General features: G+C 53.6%; 1 protein-coding gene across 2 annotated transcripts; it reads right to left on the bottom strand.

The window, feature by feature from the left end:
• Positions 1–680: 680 nt before the first annotated feature.
• On the bottom strand, positions 681–20,494 carry SDR42E2 (short chain dehydrogenase/reductase family 42E, member 2). Of its 2 annotated transcripts, XM_057314957.1 has the most exons (12): positions 20,410–20,494; positions 17,610–18,485; positions 17,068–17,163; positions 15,417–15,474; positions 14,623–14,741; positions 13,862–13,937; positions 9,872–9,954; positions 8,200–8,337; positions 7,577–7,642; positions 6,098–6,161; positions 4,684–4,757; positions 681–2,251 (listed from the first exon to the last, which is right to left on the bottom strand). In XM_057314957.1, exons 2-12 carry the CDS (start codon positions 18,447–18,449, stop codon positions 2,012–2,014), a joined length of 1,854 nt encoding a protein of 617 aa, XP_057170940.1. In that variant the 5' UTR covers positions 18,450–18,485; positions 20,410–20,494; the 3' UTR covers positions 681–2,011. The 2 variants fall into 2 exon arrangements, with proteins under 2 accessions (XP_057170940.1, XP_026371367.2); XM_026515582.4 differs by lacking the exon at positions 20,410–20,494 and having other exon boundaries at positions 17,610–20,345.
• Between the last annotated feature and the right edge of the window lie 247 nt (positions 20,495–20,741).

The following is a 20,741-nucleotide window of genomic DNA, read 5'->3' as shown; positions in this document are numbered from 1 at the left end:
ATGGCTGGGGCGCAGAAGAGCAGACGCTACCGTGGGTAGTGTTTAGTGAGCATTGGGCAGCTCCTCCATATTACTGCAGCTGCAGAAGAGGAACCCCGCTTGTCCACTTCGAAGTTAGGTATAACCCCAAGTTCCTCATCTGTGCAATGGGAACAAGAAACCCTACTGTAAGGGTGGCCCTAAGAATTAAATAAAAGAAGATAGATGAAAGCCCTCTCAAACTGTCAAGCATTAAACACACAAAGAATTATTACTGAGCTTTAAAAAATTATACGCACACGTGCGGTTCAACCGAGCAAAGAGGAGCATAGGCTTCTTAGCTGCTTCCCAAACTTTCTTAATTGTTCAGCAGAGAGGGATACACTGGGGATGGCCACGTTGGCTCTAACACATTCCCTCCCCTCCACTACAGGTGTTAGGCTTCTGATGGTTTTCTTCTCTGCCAGGATCCATCGTTGGATCGGCCAGTTCCGCACATTATGACACATACGTGGATATATTTACCCACTGATATCTTGGTGCTCATAATTAATACCAAGACAACGGGGAGGGGGTGTTTCTGTGGAGAGCAAGGCTTGGTTAAGAAATTTTGTGGGTTTAAACAGTAAAGATTACAGTGATCACCACTGCCCACTTATTAACAAATAGAAGAAATACGAAATTATAAAATAGGACCAAAATAAGTTCTAACTCTTCCCATTATAATTATATTGGTACTTTTTCAAAAGGTCCAGTTCTTTAAAAAGTTATTTTTTCGAGATACAATTTACACATAACATTAGTTGCAGATGTACAACATAATGATTTATGTATATATTGTGAAATGATCACGTCTAGTTAATATCCATCAAGACATACAGTTACAATATTTTTCTTGTAAGAAGAATTTGTAAAATCTACTCTCTTAGCAACTTTCACATATATAATATTAACCATAGTCGCCATTACATCACCATGACTTATTTATTTTATAACTGGAAGTTTATACCTTTCGACCACCTTAAAAAGTTTTGTTTTGGTTTAGATCCTTGCGGATAAGGAAGCCTGTGCTTACTAAGCTAAGTCAGCCCCAGGCTAGTAAACGGGGAAACCCGAAAAGGTTAGGCACAGGTGTCCTAAGGTGTCCCCCCAACCTTGACTATCAACACACAGGGAGATATGCATGACTGAGTGAACCCAAAACATTAAGGTAGCAGCAGATCAAAAGCAATTCTCCTAGAATGAGTCTATTCCAAGATCTCAAGACGATCTCAGGACAAGTGCAGAGGAGCCTGAGCGGCGAGGAGGGTCCAGTGTCCCCAGACACGCAGCAGCAGACGGGGAAAACTGCAAATACCAACCAGGCGTACACTCGGCCACTAAAGACGACTCTGGCCAGGCCCCAAGAACTCACCTGGGAGGCGTGGCTGAGGGGGGTGTGGTCAGAGAGGGAGAGGGCGGGGCTATTGCTGAATTACAATAAGGAGAGGGGAGGGACCAGATCGAGAGGGAGGGGCAGGGCCAGTCGAAAGGAGAAACGAAGGGGGGGGCGCAATCATACAAGTAGGGCCAGAAAGAGGGCGGAACCAGAGCAGGGGAGAATTCGGGGCAGAGAGGGGGATGAAGGCTCGGAAGGCGGATGAGGCTGTGAGGCCACCTGCTCAGTAACGTGGCCGGGCCAAGGCCCAGAGGGCGGGGCCTGGGTGGGGCCATGGCTCAAGAGGCGGAGCAGAGGCCTGCCCAAACCCAGAGATCAGGCCGGGGCGGAGTCAAGACACAGGGGGCGGGACCAAATACAGGGGGCGGGGTGTGGGCGGGGCAAGGGCACGGGGGCAAGCCCAGAGGCGGAGCAGAGGCGTGCCCAAGGCCGGAGGTCGACACGGGGGCGGAGTTAAGACCCAAGGGCGGGTCCAAGCCCAGAGGGCGGGGCGTGGGCGGGGAAGGGGGCGGGGCAAGACCGGAGGCGGAGCTGGGGCTGGTCCAAGCCCGGAAGATGGAGCAGAGGCAGGAGCAGACTGGCCCGTGACGAACATCAGACGATGGACGGCTGCAGGCCTTGCAAGTGCAAGGCCAGGGCAAGCAGCCCGAGCAGCAGCAGCAGACCAAGCAGCAGCCGTAGGAGCGTCCGCGCCGTACAGCCGCAGGGCCGCTGGCTCGTGGACCGCACGTATTGTTCCACGACGTCGGCGAAGCGGAACTTGTCTGGCGTATAGCCAAGCTGGGCGCGGGCCTTGGAGATCTGGAAGGTGTGCGTCACGGCCACGCTGCGCACCTGCGGGGAGAGGCGGGGCAGTCGAGGGGCGGGGCTATGCGGGTGGGAAGCATACTCCACCTTATTTTACCGAAAAGGTAAGGAGGGCAGAGGTTTCCCTTCTGTCGCACAGCTGTTTCAAAAAACCCGTATGCCGGAGCTTGCTCCTGCGATGCCCTCTTCAGGGAAGATCCCCTCTGGCCAAGCTGCTGGTCTTGGATGTTTGTGGGGGGAGAGGGCAATCTTGTCCCTTTTTGCCCCAGGTAGTAAGCGCAGGACCTTGGGGGATACAGCTGGGAATCAGATCAGCAGGGTCCTGGACACAGTGCTCTCACGCTTATGTGTCACCTTCCTTTGGGAAGTCTCCTTAACTTCCTCCGAACTGGCTTAGGTGCCCCTTCTGTGTGCTCTGAAGTTCCTCATAGTTTCCTCTAGTATAGCCCTATCACAGTGTGCTGAGTTGCCCGGTTGCGGAGCTATCTTCCCCTTTGGACTGTGAGCTCCTTGAGGTAAGGGCTATGTCTTACCTCCACTGCTCAGCACAATACCTGGCACAAGTGGGTGCTCAAAAAATGTTCAATGAATCAGACTGAAACTGGAGGGCTGGTTGGTATGTCACAGATTGACCAGCAGAGGGCGCCAGAGCCACAGTGCCCAGAAACCTCCTTAGCTAAATTGGGATCCTTTACCCCTTCCCTGAACACTGAAACCTGTAAGTGAAACCAGAGGAGGGAAGATAAGTCCCATCCAACCACAATTCAGCAGCACTTCGGCAGCTAATTTAGGTGATTGTGATTCCTGAGTTATTTCACAAGTTGATGGTTAAGCTGGAAATCATTTAGGTCTGGTCTGAGTTTGAATGTCAGCTCTGCTACTTAAGTGAATACTCATGGGCAGGTTATTTCAGCCCTGGGTGTCTCATTTCCTCTGGACATGGAGATAACAATCTACAATTTAGTAGTGAGAATTAAATGAGATAAAGCACAATGCCTGACATATCCATCACTCAATAGGTGGCCACTATTGTCATCCCCCCCCCCCCCCCCGTCTGGATGGTCCAAAAGAGAAACCACAGGGAAGTCCTTCTTTCTGTGACCCACGCTCTATCCAGGTCAGATAGCACTGAGCTTGAGTATGAACTGATGACAGAGCGGTGTGACCTTGGACAAGTCACTAATTTCTCTAGTGCTCAGTTTATCATAAAACACAATCATAATCTCTTGCCCTTCCTAACTTAGCAGTACCCCACAGAGAATCAGATAAGAGTGTGAACTAGGAGGATTTTGCAAGTAATGCCAAACACTACTATTTCCAATCTGCATTAAAACATCCTCTCTTTTAGGGGCGCCTGGGTGGCTCAGTTGGTTAAGCATTCGACTCTTGATTTTGGCTCAGGTCATGATCTCAGGGGTCATGATTCCAGGGTAATGAGGTCGAGCCCTGAGTAGGGCTCCACACTCATCTCGGAGTCTGCTTGCGAGTCTCTCTTCCTCTCCATCTGCCCCTCCCCCCCCTTGCATGTGCTCTCTGAAAATAAATAAATAAAATCTTTTTAAAAATCCTCTTTTGGGGACGCTTGGGTGGCTCAGTCATTTAAGCTCCTGCCTTCTGCTCAGGTCATGATCCCAGGATTCTGGGATCGAATTCTGCATTGGGCTCCTTGCTCAGTGGGGAGCCTGCTTCTCCCTCTGCCTGCTGCTCGCCCTGCTTGTGTTCTCTCTCTCTGACAAATAAATGAAGTCTTTTTATTTTTTTTTATTTTTTTTTAAAGGTTTTTTTTTTTTAAGATTTTATTTATTTATTTGACAGAGAGAGAGAGACAGCCAGCGAGAGAGGGAACACAAGCAGGGGGAGTGGGAGAGGAAGAAGCAGGCTCACAGCGGAGGAGCCTGATGTGGGGCTCGATCCCATAACGCCAGGATCACGCCCTGAGCCGAAGGCAGACGCTTAACCGCTGTGCCACCCAGGCGCCCCTAAGTCTTTTTTAAAATCCTCTTTTAAAAACTGTATGTGCAAACGGAAAACTGCATCATCATCATTTGAGGATAGTATTCTGGACACAGTAGGCACTTAATATATACTTATTATTCAGTAAGCATGGTGAACCTAGAACCACCAGGCTCCGAGTGCATGTGTCTTGAGAGTCGGTGGCATCGGTGGGTGGCAATCAAAAATGTGAATGTTACGGAACCTGACTTTGGGAGCCTCCAGGCTGGCAGTGAAGATAAGCTGCCTAGGAATGAAGCGACAGGAGTGAGGGACAGGCTTCAAGCTAATCACATTTCAGACCAAGAGAGCACAGCCTAAGCAAAAGCCCAGAGGTAGGGATGATTCCACAGAAGCTAGTGCTGGATTGGGGACGTCAGATAAGCATCTAGTTATGGTGTCAAAGGAGTGAGGAGTGGGGCCAGTGGGGTGGGGAACAGGGGCTCCCCCACCAGCAGCCCCCTTACCTCGCTCCGGGTGAGCAGCGGAGGGACGCTATAGATGGGCCTCAGGGCCAGGTGCAAATACTCCATCACGGCAGCTGTGTGGGGAGAGAGGGACCAATAACCAGGGTGCCTCCCTCTGTGCGAGCTCCAGGGAGGCCCTAGGGGACAAATCAATTGGGGGCATTATTTGCTTTGCTGGGGGTACGGGGTAGTCTCTTCTCTTTGCCAAATTCTCCTGTCCTTGGATTCCTTTAAATCAGCAGCTCTCAGCACACACTGGGGTGCTTTGTTTGGCTGTGAGATGTGTCACAAGTAAGTTGTCATTAATATTAAAGGACTGACATTTGAAAATAAATCAGAGCAGATTCACAGCTCAAATCATGCCTCCTCCTTTCACTCACTTCTATTCCAGTATGGTCTCTTGAGGAGGAGGAGAGAGAGAGAGAGAAGTTGGAGCAGTGGTTCTCAATCTGGGTGACACATGGGACCACTTTTAAAAATGCTCATGCTTCTCCCACCCCCTTTCCCTTGCTGCCACTCATGTAGTTGGTCTGGGGGGCAGCTGAGGCTTTTTGATATTTTATGAGTTCCCAGGTGATTCGGATGTGCAGCCAGAGCTACGAACTAGGGGGTGATAGCTTGCTAGGAACTAGAAATGTATATACAATCCTGTAAAAGTAACAGAACCCGTGGCTGATCTTTTCTCACCTGGGGGTCACAGAGTGTCAATCACTATGACAACACTGGGCAGAGCAGTCACCCTGCATGCATGGCCTGATGGACAAAAGTTGGCAGATCCCTGCTTTAAATGGCAAGCATCCCACTGGATTTAAAATACAACAGATCTAGCTAAGGTCTTCCAGGAACGCAGCTGTTTGTGACTTGAGGGTCACTGTCCCCTCGGGCTGACCACTCCGGGCCTGGTGCTTGCTCTGCATTCCAGCTGGAAAGAGGCCAGCAGAGGTGTCGATGGGGAGGGGAGTAAGAGTAGAGACTGACCTGAAGGGTGAGGAGGAAGCTCCACATCCCCCAAAAGCAGCCTTGACTTCAGGGTGACCTTGGGGGACAAGGCGGCCCTAGAGTCCCTCTCCGCCTCGCTGGCATGATGCCTCCCACCACAGGCCCCGCGGCCAGAGTCAGCCAAGCCCAGGTGTGAATTCTGCATGTCCCGCTTTCTTGCTGCAGCCCAATCACACCCACCTTGAAGGTGGGACAGGATTTATGCTGGGCCAGGACGAGGGTGAGGAGGCTGCCAGGCAAGGGCAGATCGGGCTCGGGGCACTTGCCCCTGAGATTGACGGTCTCCTGAGATTCTGTGCCCTCAGTGCCTCACTGACCTCCACCTAGTCCTGGCCCTGGGTCTGAAATGAGGTGATGCATTTGCACCGGGCACAAAGAGGGCTTTAACCACGCACACGCACACTCCTTTCCTTACCTGTTAGGTAAACCCAGGAAGTAGGCACCTGTATCCAGGGCTGGCTGTACCCTAGCTTCTCAAACTGCAAGGAAGCATGGCCTGAGATGAGAACAGGTCTTCCGGGGGCTGGTGGGGAAAGGCTACATGTTCCCTTTACCCTGGGGTGAGCGATGGGACCACATGGCCCCTTGCCTGCCTCCCCAAGGGGGAAAAACCCCACAGCCATCCCCCACTCCACGCCAGTCTTGAAATGGAAAATTTTGACCTCAGGTAGGGCTTGAATGCATGGGTCAGTTTTTAACCTGGGATCATTCCCATCATTTAGGGACTATTAACATCGGCCTACAGCCAAAGGCACTTACACAGGGCAGCCACTTTGGAAAACAGTCTGACAGTTCCTCAGAAGATTAAACAAAAGGAAAACAGTCTGGTAGCTTCTCCAAAGGTTAAACAGAGAGCCACCACCGGACCCGGCAATACCACTCCTGGGTACACACCCAAGGGAAATGAAAACGTACATACACAAAATACGTATACACTAATGTTCGCAGCAGCGTTATTCATAGTGGCCCCAAAGTAGAAAAACCCCCATTTCTATCAACTGATGAAGGGATAAACAAGATGTGGTATATCCCTAGAAGGGAATATCTTTCTGGCAATAGAACGGAACGAATACTGGCTACACACGGATGAACTTTGATGCCGAATGAAAGAGCCCTAACACAAACATTCACGTATGGATGATTCCATTTATAGGACGTGTCTACAGAGGCAAGTCTATGGAAACAGAGAGCAGACTAGGGGTTGCGTGGGGCTAGGGGTGGGGTGGGGGTAAAGGCATAATTTTGGGGGGCTTTGTTTTTTGGAGGATGATGAAATGTTCTAAAATTGATTATGGTGATCGTTGCACAACTCTGAATATATTAAAACCACAGAATTATGTGCTTTAAATAGGTGAATCGTACAATATATGAATTATATCTCAAAACTGTTGGCATTGATTTGCCTGAATGCCACGAGGGGGGATCCTCCAGCACGGGGCTGCTGGTTGACCCCTTCTAGGCAGGCCTGGCCCCAAGAAGGGATCTGCAGGGTACTGGACGAGGAGGCCAGGGTTCTCTCAGGGGCTGCAGCATAGGAAGCCCCAGGGCCAACACCTTCCTCTGTGCTTCAGTCTACCTTCCACTTACCCCTTACGGAGCTTCGTCGCACAGTATGGGGGCATCACAAGCAAACATGCACAGGGCAAGTTGACATAAATCAGGAATCAGGCTGGCAGGGACTATGGCAAACCAGGGAAGTACATGGTCCCCCAAAGGGGCAGCCACACCCAGCTCTAGCCAGTTCCAGTGCTGCCCAGTGGACACTATGACCAGAGCTGGTTTTTAATATGAAAGCTTCTGATTTTTTGGACAGAGGAAAGGATGACAAGGAGAGATGTGCAGAATCCCTGAATTCTCACTCGGGGTGGGGGCGGGCGGACGTCCGGGCACCTACCAGTGGGGCGATCCACTCGAAGAGGTTGACACTCTCCCCATCATTGATGTAGTACGCCTGGCCACTCTGAGGGGACACACAGGGAGGGGAACAGTCAGGCATCTGCCCCCCAGCCTGACGCCACCTTTTCAGATGGCTCAGCAGCTGTCTTGCCGATCTCCCCAATTCTCTGGAGCAGCCACTGGGGAGTCATGGCCATTCGCCAGCCCTGGGGACAGACCTGGGCAATTCCCTTTGAATTCTGGGGCTGCTACCCTGACTAGCTGTGTGACCTCCATAGAGTCACTCAACCTCTCTGTACCTCAGTTCCATCATCTGAGAAATGGGTATAAAATAATGGGCTCTCTTTCTTGGGCCGTCGTGAAGATTATATGGGATGGCGTATATAAAATGCTTAGTATTCGGTGACCATGACTTCAGGACCAACACCACCTACGTCACAGGGTCACTGCAAGGAGCTCTCTATAAAGAACCCCTCACCCCGAGCTTCCCTGAGCCTACAGTCCCACCGACCATCTTGAGTTGGGGAGAAAGGTGTGTGAGCTAGGAGTCCCCTAGGGCTGGGGTACCCTGCCCGCAGCCGGCTGGGAGGGAAGGCGGGGCCAGCACAGCAGGAGACTCACAGCCACGTAGCCCTTGGCCGCGGTGAGGGCCTCGGCTGCCAGCACGTGGGCCTGCACCAGATTGCGCACGTGGACCCAGTTCATCCGCGTCCTGCGGTCCCCAAATCGGAACATGAATAGCCTCTTCTTGATGTGGCTCTGGAGTGGGTGATAAACACAGACCCACACCTGGAGTGGCTTTGAATACCATGTCTATGACGGCGGCTCCCAAATTTCTAGCTCCAGGCCAGACCCCTCTGCCCCAGACCCATGTCCCGACGTCTCCATGTGGTGGTCACTTGTCTGTGTCCCGGAGCGAGCGCCTGACCTCCCAGCTCCTGTTCAAGGAGCTCCCCCATCTCATTAGACCGCACTCCGTGGCTCGGGCTGAAAGCCTGGGGCCCTCCGTTGGCCTTCCCTTCTCTCCACTCCACGTCCAACCCATCTGCAAATCCGGTTGGCTCAACTATTACACTCTGTCCAGAATCCAGCTGCTTCTCACCGCCCAGACTGCTGCCCCTCTTCTCTACCTGGAGACCAAAATAGCCTCTGAACTGGTCCCTACTTCCACCCACGGCCCCTGCAGCTGTTCTCCACACAGCCAGAGGGATCCTTCTGATTTAGATCCTGTGTCTTCCTGCTCAGAACCTTCTGGACGCCCACTCTCCAAAAGAAGTCTCAACAATGGCTGAGGAGGCCCTTCTGATCTGGCCCAGCTACTCTGACTTTGGTACTAACTCCCTTGCCCGCTCAGCTCCAGCCACACAGGCTCCCCCACCCCACGGGGGCGGCAGGCTCCCTTCTCAGGGCTTTGGACTAGCTTCTCCCTCCGCCTGGAAGGCTCTGCCACCTGTTCGATGAGGCTCCCCAGCTGCCCGGGTGCCCAGCTCCCACACCCTAATCCCCTTTCTGTATTTTTTCCATCGCACCTCAAACTTTCAAACACTCCTATCATTTACCATGTTTGTTACCCATCTCCTGTGAGTCTATGAGCCCCACAAGGGCAGGAATCGTCTGTTTTGCTCACTGATCTGTCGCAAAGCCCGGAGCAGCAACCTTTCTGTTTCCCAGGTTTGTACCCAAGCTGCCTGCTCTGTTTGGACCACCTTCCCTCTCCCACCCCATTTTCTTGGTTCATTCTTTCTTCTCTTTCCAAACAGCACAGGCATCATTCTGGACCTGCCCTGCCAGGCTCGCTCTGCTGTGCTCCCATTTTCTCCTTCTTCTCTCCACGTAGCCCTGGCCACACTGGCTCTGTGACCGGGGCATCTGTCTCCCTGACCAGGCTGTGAGCAATCTGAGGACAGGGCCTACAGTCCCTCGTAGCTATATCGCGGGCACCTGACTCTCTGGAGAGAGGCTTTCTATACGAAGACCCTTATGCTGCCAGCATGAGATGAGCCCTCTGGTCCCCAGGGAGCCCACATCTGAGTGGGGACAACAGGATCCCTCTGCCTCTTTGGGGTCATAGCTCTGAGACTCCCCGACCTGTGCCTAACCCTGGCAGGCACACACTGAGACCTTTGTTCCTGGTGGATGTGATAGGGGTAGAGACATCTCCCAGAACTAAGAGTCCCAGGCTCAGGATGTTACCCCAAGACCCACACAGTAACTGTGGACTGGAAGGCCCCGATCCATGCACATAGCAGCCAGGCTCATCCTGACCCTCAGGCCCAGGGCTGGGCTGACATACCGCTACGCGGGGCAGGTGCCTCTGCTCTTCAGGGCCATAGATCCCTGGGGGCCGGAGCACACACGTGCGCAGAATGCCTCCTCCTAGGACACAGGGAGGATGGTCAGGGGCCCGGGGAGGGGTGGACCAGCAAGGAGACACACAGAAATGCTGTCCACACCTCCTGGCCCTTACTTGGACAAGTTAGCAGGGAAGACAGGCCCTTAGGGTTGCCTTATTCAATTAATTATTCTCAGTAGATCCATTAGTCATTTAACAAACAATATTCAGAAGTTGCCCATCCTCTACCCCCAGCCCTGGGCCCTGGGAATCCAAGGATAAGCAAGAAATGGTCCCTGCACTCATGAAGCTCACAGGCCAGTAATAGAGGTAAGACCTGGATGCAGATACATATGCAGCCCATGAGTTTACCCAGCACTCAGGAGACGTAATCTCCTTTGACTCTCCTGAGAGTCAACTGCGCCCATTTTACAGATGCACACAGAGACCCTCACTACCTCATGCCAACAGCTGTCGCCCTTTGCTTTTTCTGATCCTCAGCTAAATAAGGACTGTGATGGCTCTCAGGGAGGTCCTACTATGTGCCTGGTACTCTGGTAAGCCAGGCTTTTGTCCTGCAAGGTGGGAACTGTTATTATCTCTGCTTTCTGGATAAAAGAACCCAGGCTCAGAGAAGGGATGGGATTTGCCTAAGGGCACACAGCTCAGCCTAGTGGAGCTGAGATGGGGGACGAAACTTGAGGTTCTAATGCCACAAACAGACCCTGTCTTTTCGTTCTCTCAGCCTTGGTCTCTTCATCTGGAAAATGGGTGCTCTGTTAGTGGTAGCAGCTGTACCTTCCAGACAATCCGTGGAGAAAGGAAAAGACTGGAGCCATCAACACAAGAGCCTGGGGGCTATTCCCCTTACTCTCACTGCTCTGTGCCAGCAGAGTCCCCCAGACCAACATGACGCTTGGTCCACGGCTTCCCCACTTCTCTGCCAAGGGTCCCCCGCATCGATGGAAGCTGAGAACAAGTCTCCCCCGGGGAAGTCTGGAGGTGCAGCCTGAAGGGCTGCCACAAACATATTTTTTTCCAGTCTTAAGAAAGCCTACAAAATTTTCAGTTTATCTCACAATCCATTTGTTTAAGATTTTTTAAAAATTTTAAAAATTACTTATTTGACTCTCAATCCCAACCCCTTATCTGAGATGGAGGCTTGTGGAAGACATTCCACTCTCTTGAAGCTCGGGTTCCCTGAGGGACTATGCCCCAGTTTGGGAAGCCCAGGTTACCCCATCTTCTTTTGGGGGCCCCTCCCCCTCTGCACAAGGTCCTAGGGGGCTGTCGGTCTGGATGCACCAGATGCGCCACTCTCCCCTGAGGTGATGGCCATGGCACCCAAGCTGGGCAATGACATATTCTCACCCAGGAACGTGACTCTCAGCATCACCGACACCAGGATCTAAAATCCTACAAGTGGGTTTACCCTGAAGAGACTGGTCACCAGCTCCTACGACCCCGTGTCTGGAGCTGCCCCAACCCTATATTTCCAAGCCATGGTGGTCATTTTCCTGGAAATATATTTTCCAGAAATGATCCCACATCCTTCCACAATAAGTTCCTTTTCCCGGCAAATTAGCCAGGGCCGGTGTCTTGGGTCTTAGCAAACACCCTGACTGCTTCTCCACCAACATCCTCACTTTACCATGAGGCCAGTATACTGGGTTGTGTGGTGGCCCCCAAAAAGATATGTCCACATTCCGGAACCTGTGGATATGGCCCTATCTGGAAGAGCATCTTTGCAGATGTAATTAAGGATCTCAAAATGAGATCATCTTGGATTATCTGGTGAGCCCCAAGGAATGAATGGGGCTACCCTGAGCTGGTGAAACAAGGAGATTCTCCCCTAGAGCCTTTGGAGGGAGTGCAGCCCAACCTGATCTCAGACACCTGGCTGTGAACTGTGAGAACCATGAGAGAAGACATTTCAGTTTTAAGCCACCAAGTTTGTGGTCACTTGTCCCGTTTGCACTGAGCTGAGATGTGCAGTCCTAGGCTCTGCTTCAGAGACTGGGGCCCTCCGTGCTGGGTCAGAGGCAGAGTCTCAGGGACCAGCTTGTGTTAACAGGGACTGGAAATCACCCAGGGTGACCACAGCTGGACTCCTGGAAGGCAGGTATCAGGTGAGCTTTTCTGTAAACAGCCTGCAGCTAATTTTAAACTCTGGGTCACCTGGGCTTCGTGGGGGGGGGGGGGGGGAGGTCTGGTTGCAGCTGACATTGGCCGGCGGGGCGCTGGGCAGCTACGTCACAGAGGGGCGGAGCCCAGGGTATCCATGACTCCCGACCACGGAAAACTGGGGATGCTCGTATAAATAATTCTTGGCCAAAGGATTAAGTGTCTGGTTTGCAGACTGTTGGTCCAGCCAGGGAAGGCCCCAGGCAAAGAAGAGAATTCAACCACACAGGGTCAAACCCCTAGGAAAACACAGCTGAATGTGTGTTCCTACTGGGATCAGGGGTCAAGGCCTGACAGGTCCAGGGTGCCAGGGTAGGGTGGGGAGGAACTGAGGGAAAAGAACCCATGCTCAGTGGCCTGCTTAGCTGTGGCTACAGTGAAGGATGATGGTTCAGCTCTTGGCTCTGGTGTTAGACGCCCCTGGTGTGAGGGTGCGGGGTTCAAACACCACCTCTGCCACCTAATAGCTATGTGACCTTAGCGAAGTCAGTTCACCCCTCAGCCTCAGCCTCCTCCCCTGTAAATCCACGGATTATAATTGCCAGCATCCCTCACTCTCCAAACTGGCCTGGCTCCTAAGTTTAGATACTTTAGATAGTAAGAGAAACCGAGTTTTCTGATTCTTTTTCGTTTCTGAATTTTGGAAAGCAAATAGTGATAATTTGGACAGCAAAGAATTTATCTGGATCAATCTGGCTCCTGATTTTGGAAAGCAAGGGATCCCTAAGGTTCTTAGTTCACACGGATGCTGTAAAGAGTTACTGAGAACTTTGCATATAAAATTAGCATGTAAAATAGGGCCAAGCATACAGTAAGCGCTTGATAAATGCAAACTGTCCGTATTCCTTTTTTTTTTTTTCCTTTTTAAACAGTGCCTGTTGTTATTTAATTCTCATACAAGCTCTTCGAGGTGGATTCCACTATCATCTGCATTTTGTTCCAGATGAGGAACTTGAGGCATGGAAAAAAGTATAATGCCCAAGATCACATGACAAAGGTAAGAGGTGGTGGAGCCTGGATTTGAACTCACTTCAGTCTGAGCCAGTGTGTGGGAGCAGCCACTGTGTCATACTGACGCCTGTCCATATTTTTTCCCCCAAGATTTATTTATTTGAGAGAGAGAGAGAGAGAGTGTGCAAGTGGGGGGGAGGGGCAGAGGGAGAGAGAGAATCCTGACACAGACCCCCCCACTGAGCATGGAGCCCAACACAGGGCTCAGGCCCAGGACCCTGAGATCATGACCTGAGCCAAAATGAAGAGTCAGCCACTTACCCAACTGAGCCACCCAGTGGCCCACCTATCCACATTCTATTATTACTTCTTTATAACCACAGGAGGCAATGCGGTAGGGCAGCCGAGGCCATACTATCTGGTAAATTATTGAAGGTTGAGCACTGGAGCCCTCGCTTGCATGGCCCTTCCACAGCGCTATGCCGCATCCCATATTCATAATTTTGTACTCTGTTAATCTAAAGAGCATACTTAAACCAGATCCACTCCTACGTGGCAGAAAAAAGACCCACTTCTATCTGGTCTCTTCTCCTACTCAAGACTGTTAGCAACAGGAGGGCAGAGACTGGACCTGACTTTCTTGGGACTGTATCCCCGGTGGGGTTCGGGCGCACAGCAGGTGCTCAGAATTTGTGGAATGATGAGTGACAAAGGCCCTGGGGAGCTGTCCTTTCGCAGGAAGGTGAGCCTCAGAGACACAGAAGCTAAAAGCCGGATTCCCTCATTGGGGTGGCAGCAGGGCCCCGTGATACTCACCTGGGAGAGGTGTTCCGTTGGCCGTGAGGGTCAACTGGTCAGCAATGGCTTTGGTTCGTGAGTAGTGGTCCATGTGCTGCCAGAGGACAGGGAGAAGAGAGCCACCAGGCAGGGGTCGGCGACCCTGCTGACAAGGCCTGCCTAGCCCACCAGGCACCGCGGCTGCCCCTCTGCTTTAGACCACACAGGGGTCGGATTCTGGGGACTCCCCCTGGGAAATGGCCAAGCCCTGAGCCCCAGGGCCCTTCTTTTCCCCTGGGGTGGGAGCTATGTGAGCAGAGTTCAGAGCAGCAACAAGAACCAGGGTCCCTCCCCTTAGGGAGGCTCTTGCCGGCCCCCAGGGCCTGCTCTGGGATGCAGACGCTGCAGGTGGGCTGGATGGACTATTTCCACGTAGTTCTTTAGTGTTCGTGTTTTCTTCACACACATCATCTCATTTCCTGCTTGCCATGCCCCCATGGGGGGTGGAGCGGTCATGCCCGGAGGAAGAAACAGAGACTCCGAGTAAAGTGACTTGCGCAGGGTCCCGCAGGTAGAACGTGGCCGGGTGGGCTCAAGGCCAGGTCTGCGTGATTTCAAACCCCCTGCTGGCATGACCAACTAAAACAGGAGAAGGCTCATGCTACTCAATTTTGGGGACCCCTTCTTCATGGGACTCACCCTGAGTTGTGAAGCTGACCCAGGTTTCCACCCATCCCTACCCTGTGGGCTGTGGGTCCCAGGCCCAGCAGCCCCGCCCACCCCTCCTGGAAGCCAGGTACCTTCTCCAGTGGGAAATATGGCACAGAGTCCTCATCGCCCTGCTCTATGGGCTTCCCGCCGAACGCAACATTGACGGTGCTGGTGTAGATGAGCCTTGGGACCCGCCGACGGACACAAACTGCGGTGACGGGCACACAGCAACACACACACACACACACACACACACACACGGCCAATGTGAGTACGAGGTGGCTGAGGAGGTGCCCACAGGGACCCAGCCTTGGACACACATCCTGGCCCCTGGGGCTCGCCCGGAATCAGAGGTGCTCAGGAGGGAAGGAGTGTGGGTCAAGTCCCTGCTCTGTGGGGCCCTGGGGGCCAGGCTGGCTCACTCCTCCTTCTCAGTATGGCTGTGGCCCCCTGAGCTACCTTGCCGGGGACAAGTCAGAAGAAAGTCTCACTTGATGGGGACACAGAAAAAAAGACACTCTAGAATCAGAGAGAAAAACAGCATGCCGACAAGGCAAGACATGCCCAGAGAACCCAGATGTGGGTCTTGTATTTTGGGGCCTCAGTGACTTTTCTAACCCATAATCTCTGAAATGCAAACCCCGTGCTGCCCGTGTCCCCAGACATGTTGTGGCCACACTGAGCCACCCCATGCGGGGGCCCGGGCAGGTCCGCAGTACGGTTAGGATGTGCCGCCCGCAGGCCCTCTGCTGGGGTGGGCAGGGGAAGGAGAGGAGGGTCCTACCTCTGTCCCCCTCCCCTGTCCCCAGAGCTGGGCCTGTGGCAGGAAAGGGGACAGAAGCAAGAAACACACAGCAGGTCACACTGAGCTCTGAGTGCCTACCATTGATCACTAGCTTGGTGCCTCCAACATTTATAGACTCAATCTGCTCTTTTTGCAGCTAAAAGACAAGACGGAGGTGGGAAAGTCGAGGTGCTGCTCAGGCCTGGTGGCAAAGGCCACGGAGGCCATAAGGCTGGGCTTAGGGTGGGGCCAGGCGGGGCTGCAGGATGTCCTGCTCGGGAGCAGGGATCTGGGAGGCCCGCGGGCAGTGCAGGAGCCCTGGGCCCCAGGGCCCAGCTCTGCCACTGTCTCCCAGGGCAGCCAGCAGAGTTTCCATCCCCTGCCCGGCCCTCGGCTCCCTCGTCTATAAAGTGAAGGCAGACCCCCTCGGGTGGTCGGCAGGATTGAATACACCCGTGGGACGACCTGGTACAGAGTTTGACACTGAAAAGGGACTCAAAATGTGTTGGCTCATTTCCTTACTCTGGAACTCCGGGCTTCCTTAGCTGTCAGACAGACAGGGTAACACTGTCTATGCTCCAGTGAGGTTGGGGTGGGGTGTGAAAATAAAAACACCTTGTCCACACAGAGAGAGCACTTGTGTTCCCCGGGACAGGGCAAAGCCTTTACATCTCACTTAATTCTCACAACCAACTAGGAGGTGGGTTCTGTCTCAATTTTTAAACTGTATTTATTCTCCTGGCTGTTGTTTGTAATAGGTAATACAATCACAAAGCCAAAAATAACTCATACAGGGGCATCTGGGTGGCTCAGTCGGTTAGGCGACTGACTCGATTTCAGCTCAGGTCATGATCTCAGGGTCATGCGATCGAGCCCTGCATTGGAATCCACATTCAGTACCACGTCAGCTTGAGATGCTCTCTCTCCCTCTCCCTCTGCCCCTTCCCCTCGCTGTCTCTCCTTAAATAACATATTTAAAAATATATTAAATAAAAAAATAGAATATTAAAAAAACCCCTCATACAGTAAAAAGGATATACAGGAAAAAGGAAATTTCCTTCCCACACCGGATTCCTAGCCTTCCCTGGCACCCCGCAACAGAGGCAACCACAGTTACTACTACCGTCCGTGTATTTCTAGAGATCATCTACACTTATTAACATCAGCACATATACACATGGGAGCATATAAATATTTATCGTAGCTTCTTTTTTTGTTGTTTTGTCCCCCTCAAGCAGGAGGATATCAAACGTTGTTTTCGTGCCTTGGAAATTATTCTGTTATCAGCACGTACGAGTTACTTCATTCTTTTGAATGGCTGCGTAGAATTTCAATGTGTGGATAGCTCACAGGTTATTTAAATAGTCCTTCACTGACAGGCATTTATGTCACTTCCTGTGTTTTGTTATTATAAACAATGCTGGGAATATATACAGTGTAGTGTGATTTCAGAGCCTAAGGGTAACTGTATGTTTTGACAGGTACCATCACACCGAGGAGGTTCCGACGTGAATACTGGTACAGACAAGGAAACAGAGGCTCAGAGAGGTTAACTCGCCCCAGGCCCCACAGCTAGAAACCGACAGAACTGGCATTTGGTCCCATGGATGCAAAAGGCAGGCTGGGTATCGTGTAAACCCTTCCTGAATTAGATGAAGGGCGATAATGACTACGCAGCATGAGGGGTGGGGCGGGCAGAACCAGGATCTGAACCCTGCTCTAAGTCCAGGTGTTGCATGTGGGGGCTCACCTTCTCAGCCCCGGACATTCCATAGGATGCCACGTGGAAGACACAGTCCACCCCTTCGAAGGCACGATACAGGGCTTCTTCATCACGGACGTCCGCCTGAAACAGAGAAGGAAGAGATGGGGACAGGATGTTTGGGTCCAAGGCAGAGATACCAACCGTGCACCTTGCCAGGTCCCAGAGCCGGTCCCCTGACCCCACCCTGGCCAAGCACCTGTAGGAGAGGCTGCATGATGCTACAGGGCCTCATTGTCTTCATCATCGTCATCGGCCCCAGTTATCAAGCTAAGTCATAGGGGCTGTGGTTGCTGTTTTAAGTGCACTGTTTCACTGACTCCCCTTGTGGGGAGCCTACTTTCCCTGGATGAGGACTCGGAAGCTCAGACATGTGGAGCCTTGTGGCTATGGCTGCCCGGCTGGGAAGGGCCAAACTTAACTTGTCCCATTCCAATACAACGCCACTGGTTTTACACCGGACGCTGTCCCCAGACCTCCACCACCAGCCTGGGCCCTCTACCCATCCCCCAAGATGCTCATCACTGCACCTGGATGAACTTGGTCCCCGGGGACAGCTCCCACTGCGGTCTGCGGATGTCAAGCAGTAGGACAGAACTGCCACTCTTGGCCAGGCTGGAACCCAGGCTAAAGCCCAGGTAGCCTCCTCCTCCAGTCACCAGAACCTTCTGCCGAGGGGCCTGCATGTGTGTGGCCTGAGTCTTCTGCTGCAGTGCTGATGTGGGGGCTATCTCTGGCTCACTGGGTTTGGGCCCAGTTCCCGTCTGGGACCCCCGTCTGGGCCCAGGCTCTACCCCTGGCCCAGGTAATGGTGCAGCTCCTGGCCTAGGTACCGGCCCAGGTACTGCTCCTGACCCAGGCCCCAGACCCAGGCCAGGTCCTGCAGCAGCACCAGGCCCTGGCCTAGGTCTGGACACAGCACCAGGCCCCGGCACAGGTCCAGACCCAGCACCATGCACCAGTCCAGGTCCTGAAGCAGCACCATGCCCTGGCCTAGGTTCAGACACAGCACCAAGCCCTGGTCCAGGTCCTGAAGCAGCAACAGGCCCTGGTCCAGGTTCTAGAACCACACCAGGCCCTGGTCCAGGTCTGGACACAGCACCAAGCCCTGGTCCAGGTTCTAGAACCACACCAGGCCCCAACCCAGGTCCTGACACAGCACCAGGCCCCAGCCCCAGCCCCAGAACAGTAGTAGGCCCTGGTCCAGGTCCTGAAACTGCACCAGGCCCGGGCCCAGCCCTGGGCCCAGGCCTGGACTCAGACCCCAGGCCTGACACTCCTCCCCAGGCCTGGCAGACAGGGCAGCTCTTCTCGCCCTGGCCTGCAGCTTTGCAGGCTTCTGAGGAGGAGCCTGCTGAGTTGGGCTTCATCCTCTACTGAGCCATGCGGACCGAGGATCTGTCCACCTGTAGAGAAAAACAAAAGAAAGAACATTCTAGAATTGTCTCAAGTCATGTGGATTATCAAAAAAGGGGAATTCCTGGTGGGGCTTAGAGATGCTCTGACTTCCCAGTGAACCTGTCCCTTTCAGAATTTTGAGAACTTTCAAAGTGGCTGCTGCCTCCCTCAGAGTCAGAGACAAGGCAGTTAGGCCTTGGGTTTTACAGCTGGGGAAACTGAGGCCCAAAGTCACACTGCATGGCTGAGGTTTACACCAAGCATTCTTGATTTCTCTACCAGTTCCTTAAAATCCCAGTTCCTGTGGCATACCAGAGGAAGACAGATCAAATCAGGGGAACCCCACCAGACTGAGAGGTGACTGCTTTCTGACTGGAAGATAGGGAGGGCTTCCTGGAGAAAGAGGCAGAAGGAAGAGGGGGACAGGAGGATGAGGAGGAGAGAAGGAGAAATAGAGGGAGAAGATGAGGCGGAGGAATGCACATGGGATCCAAAAGGGCTCTGTGCTCGGAAACCCGCCCATGATTCCAAGAGCTTCACCACCTCCTCCCTGACACCTGCTGCCTCTGCTTCTTCTGGGTGCCCCAGCCGTGCAGGTGGCTAGCGCTACACGTCTGTCCAAGCCCTCTGCTGGCTTCAGGGTCAGGTGTGTGAACCCTGGGTCCAGCACTGAGGGTCCTGTTGTCCTCCCTCCAGAAGTTAGATGAGCCAGGCTGTCAGTCACTGTCACCTTCATCATGCCACCCCCCCCTCCTGCTCCATCAGAAGACAAGGCTTGCACCAGGGGCCGGATCCTCATCATCACTATTGATCAAGGCAGTAACCAGTATGGTGGGCCAGCCGTTTGCCAGGCCCTGTGCATATGGAGATGGGCATCTCTGCCCTGCATGATGCCTATCGGCTGTAGAAAAGAACGGGCACTGAGTGATGATGATGAGCCCCGTGGTTGTTGCGGGTGATGTCATGGGGCAGGGACCCTGACAGCTATAAGGACTGTATTTTTTAGTCTCCGTTGTCACTGCCCTGCTCTCCAAAGTTCCAGGTGAGGGACCTGGTCACACCCTGCGCAAACACTGGTACTCATGGGTTTAACAGTGGGGAGACACCCCAAATCTGAGTCATCACAGGGGATGACTCTAATTCCCCCGTAAGGAGGTGAGAGGATGCAGCCCCACAGTGGAGCCCTTCCCTACCCAGGACTCTGTTCTGGGGACTGGTCTCTGAGACCAGAGCCATCTTTCTAGCCTATGGGGAGGTTTTTTGTGTATGTGACGAAGACTGGGTGTTCCCTTAGGCAAAATCCTTAAAATCTCACTGCACCTCGGTATCCACAGCTGTAAAATGGACCCAAATAACCCTGGCTGCTCCGTCTGCCTCACAGGGTGGTCATGAAAGACCAGATGCCAGAGCCCTTGGCAAACCACGGGAAAGCATGCTCCAGGAGGGCCTTGTTCACTGCAGTGTCCCAGCACCTGCAACGGCGCTGGCGCCAACCAGGTGGTAAGTAGCTGCTGACTGCGTGAAACCACTATGACCTCTTCTGCATCTGGGAGCACCGTGGGTGAGGACTGGGCTGACCCCTGCCTTGGCTGCACTGAATTCCCCTGGCAGTCCTGAGCGTTAGAGGCTACTGTTCCCATCACCCAGAGCTAGAAAGTGAGGCTCAGAGAACATTCGCGAACTTTGATGGGATCTCAATAAATGGGTGGGCCTGGATTCAGGTCACTGGGGACCCAGAGTGGGGTTTGGTGAAAGGAACTGGGGAAGGGGCGTCAGGGACCCACCCCGGCCGTATTGCCTCGCGGGACTTCCGGGAGAGGGTGCCCCGCACTCCGAGAGCAGCCCCAGCCGGGCAGCTCCGGGCGTGTCCTCTGGGGACCCCCTCACCACTCCCCCTGCCCACGGAGCCCCCGCAGCCTCCGCTGCGCTCACCGGGTCGGGCTCCCGCGGCGCTGCGTGCTCCCGGCGTTCCGTCCACGGTCTCAGCACGGAGCCCGGGCGCTGCGGGACGGCCGCCTCCCGGGGCGGGGCCAGGCTGGGCACCGGGACCGCCCCGCAGCGCCCGCCCCTCGCTCGCCCTGCACCGCCCCACCCGCGCCTCCCGCTCTCCGTGCCCTCTCGGCTCGCTCTCCGCGCCGCCCGATCCCTGCGCGAGAACGCCCGCGTTACTTAGGGCGGCGGCCGCAGGCTTTCACAGCGAGGAAACTGAGACCGGTCGAACAGGCAGGGGGTGCAATGGGCCTAGCTCCGGGTGGGGAAAGGAC

Source organism: Ursus arctos, unplaced genomic scaffold (assembly GCF_023065955.2).
Source record: "Ursus arctos isolate Adak ecotype North America unplaced genomic scaffold, UrsArc2.0 scaffold_2, whole genome shotgun sequence".
Lineage (NCBI taxonomy): Eukaryota > Metazoa > Chordata > Mammalia > Carnivora > Ursidae > Ursus > Ursus arctos.
This window is presented reverse-complemented; position numbering and strand designations above follow the sequence as displayed.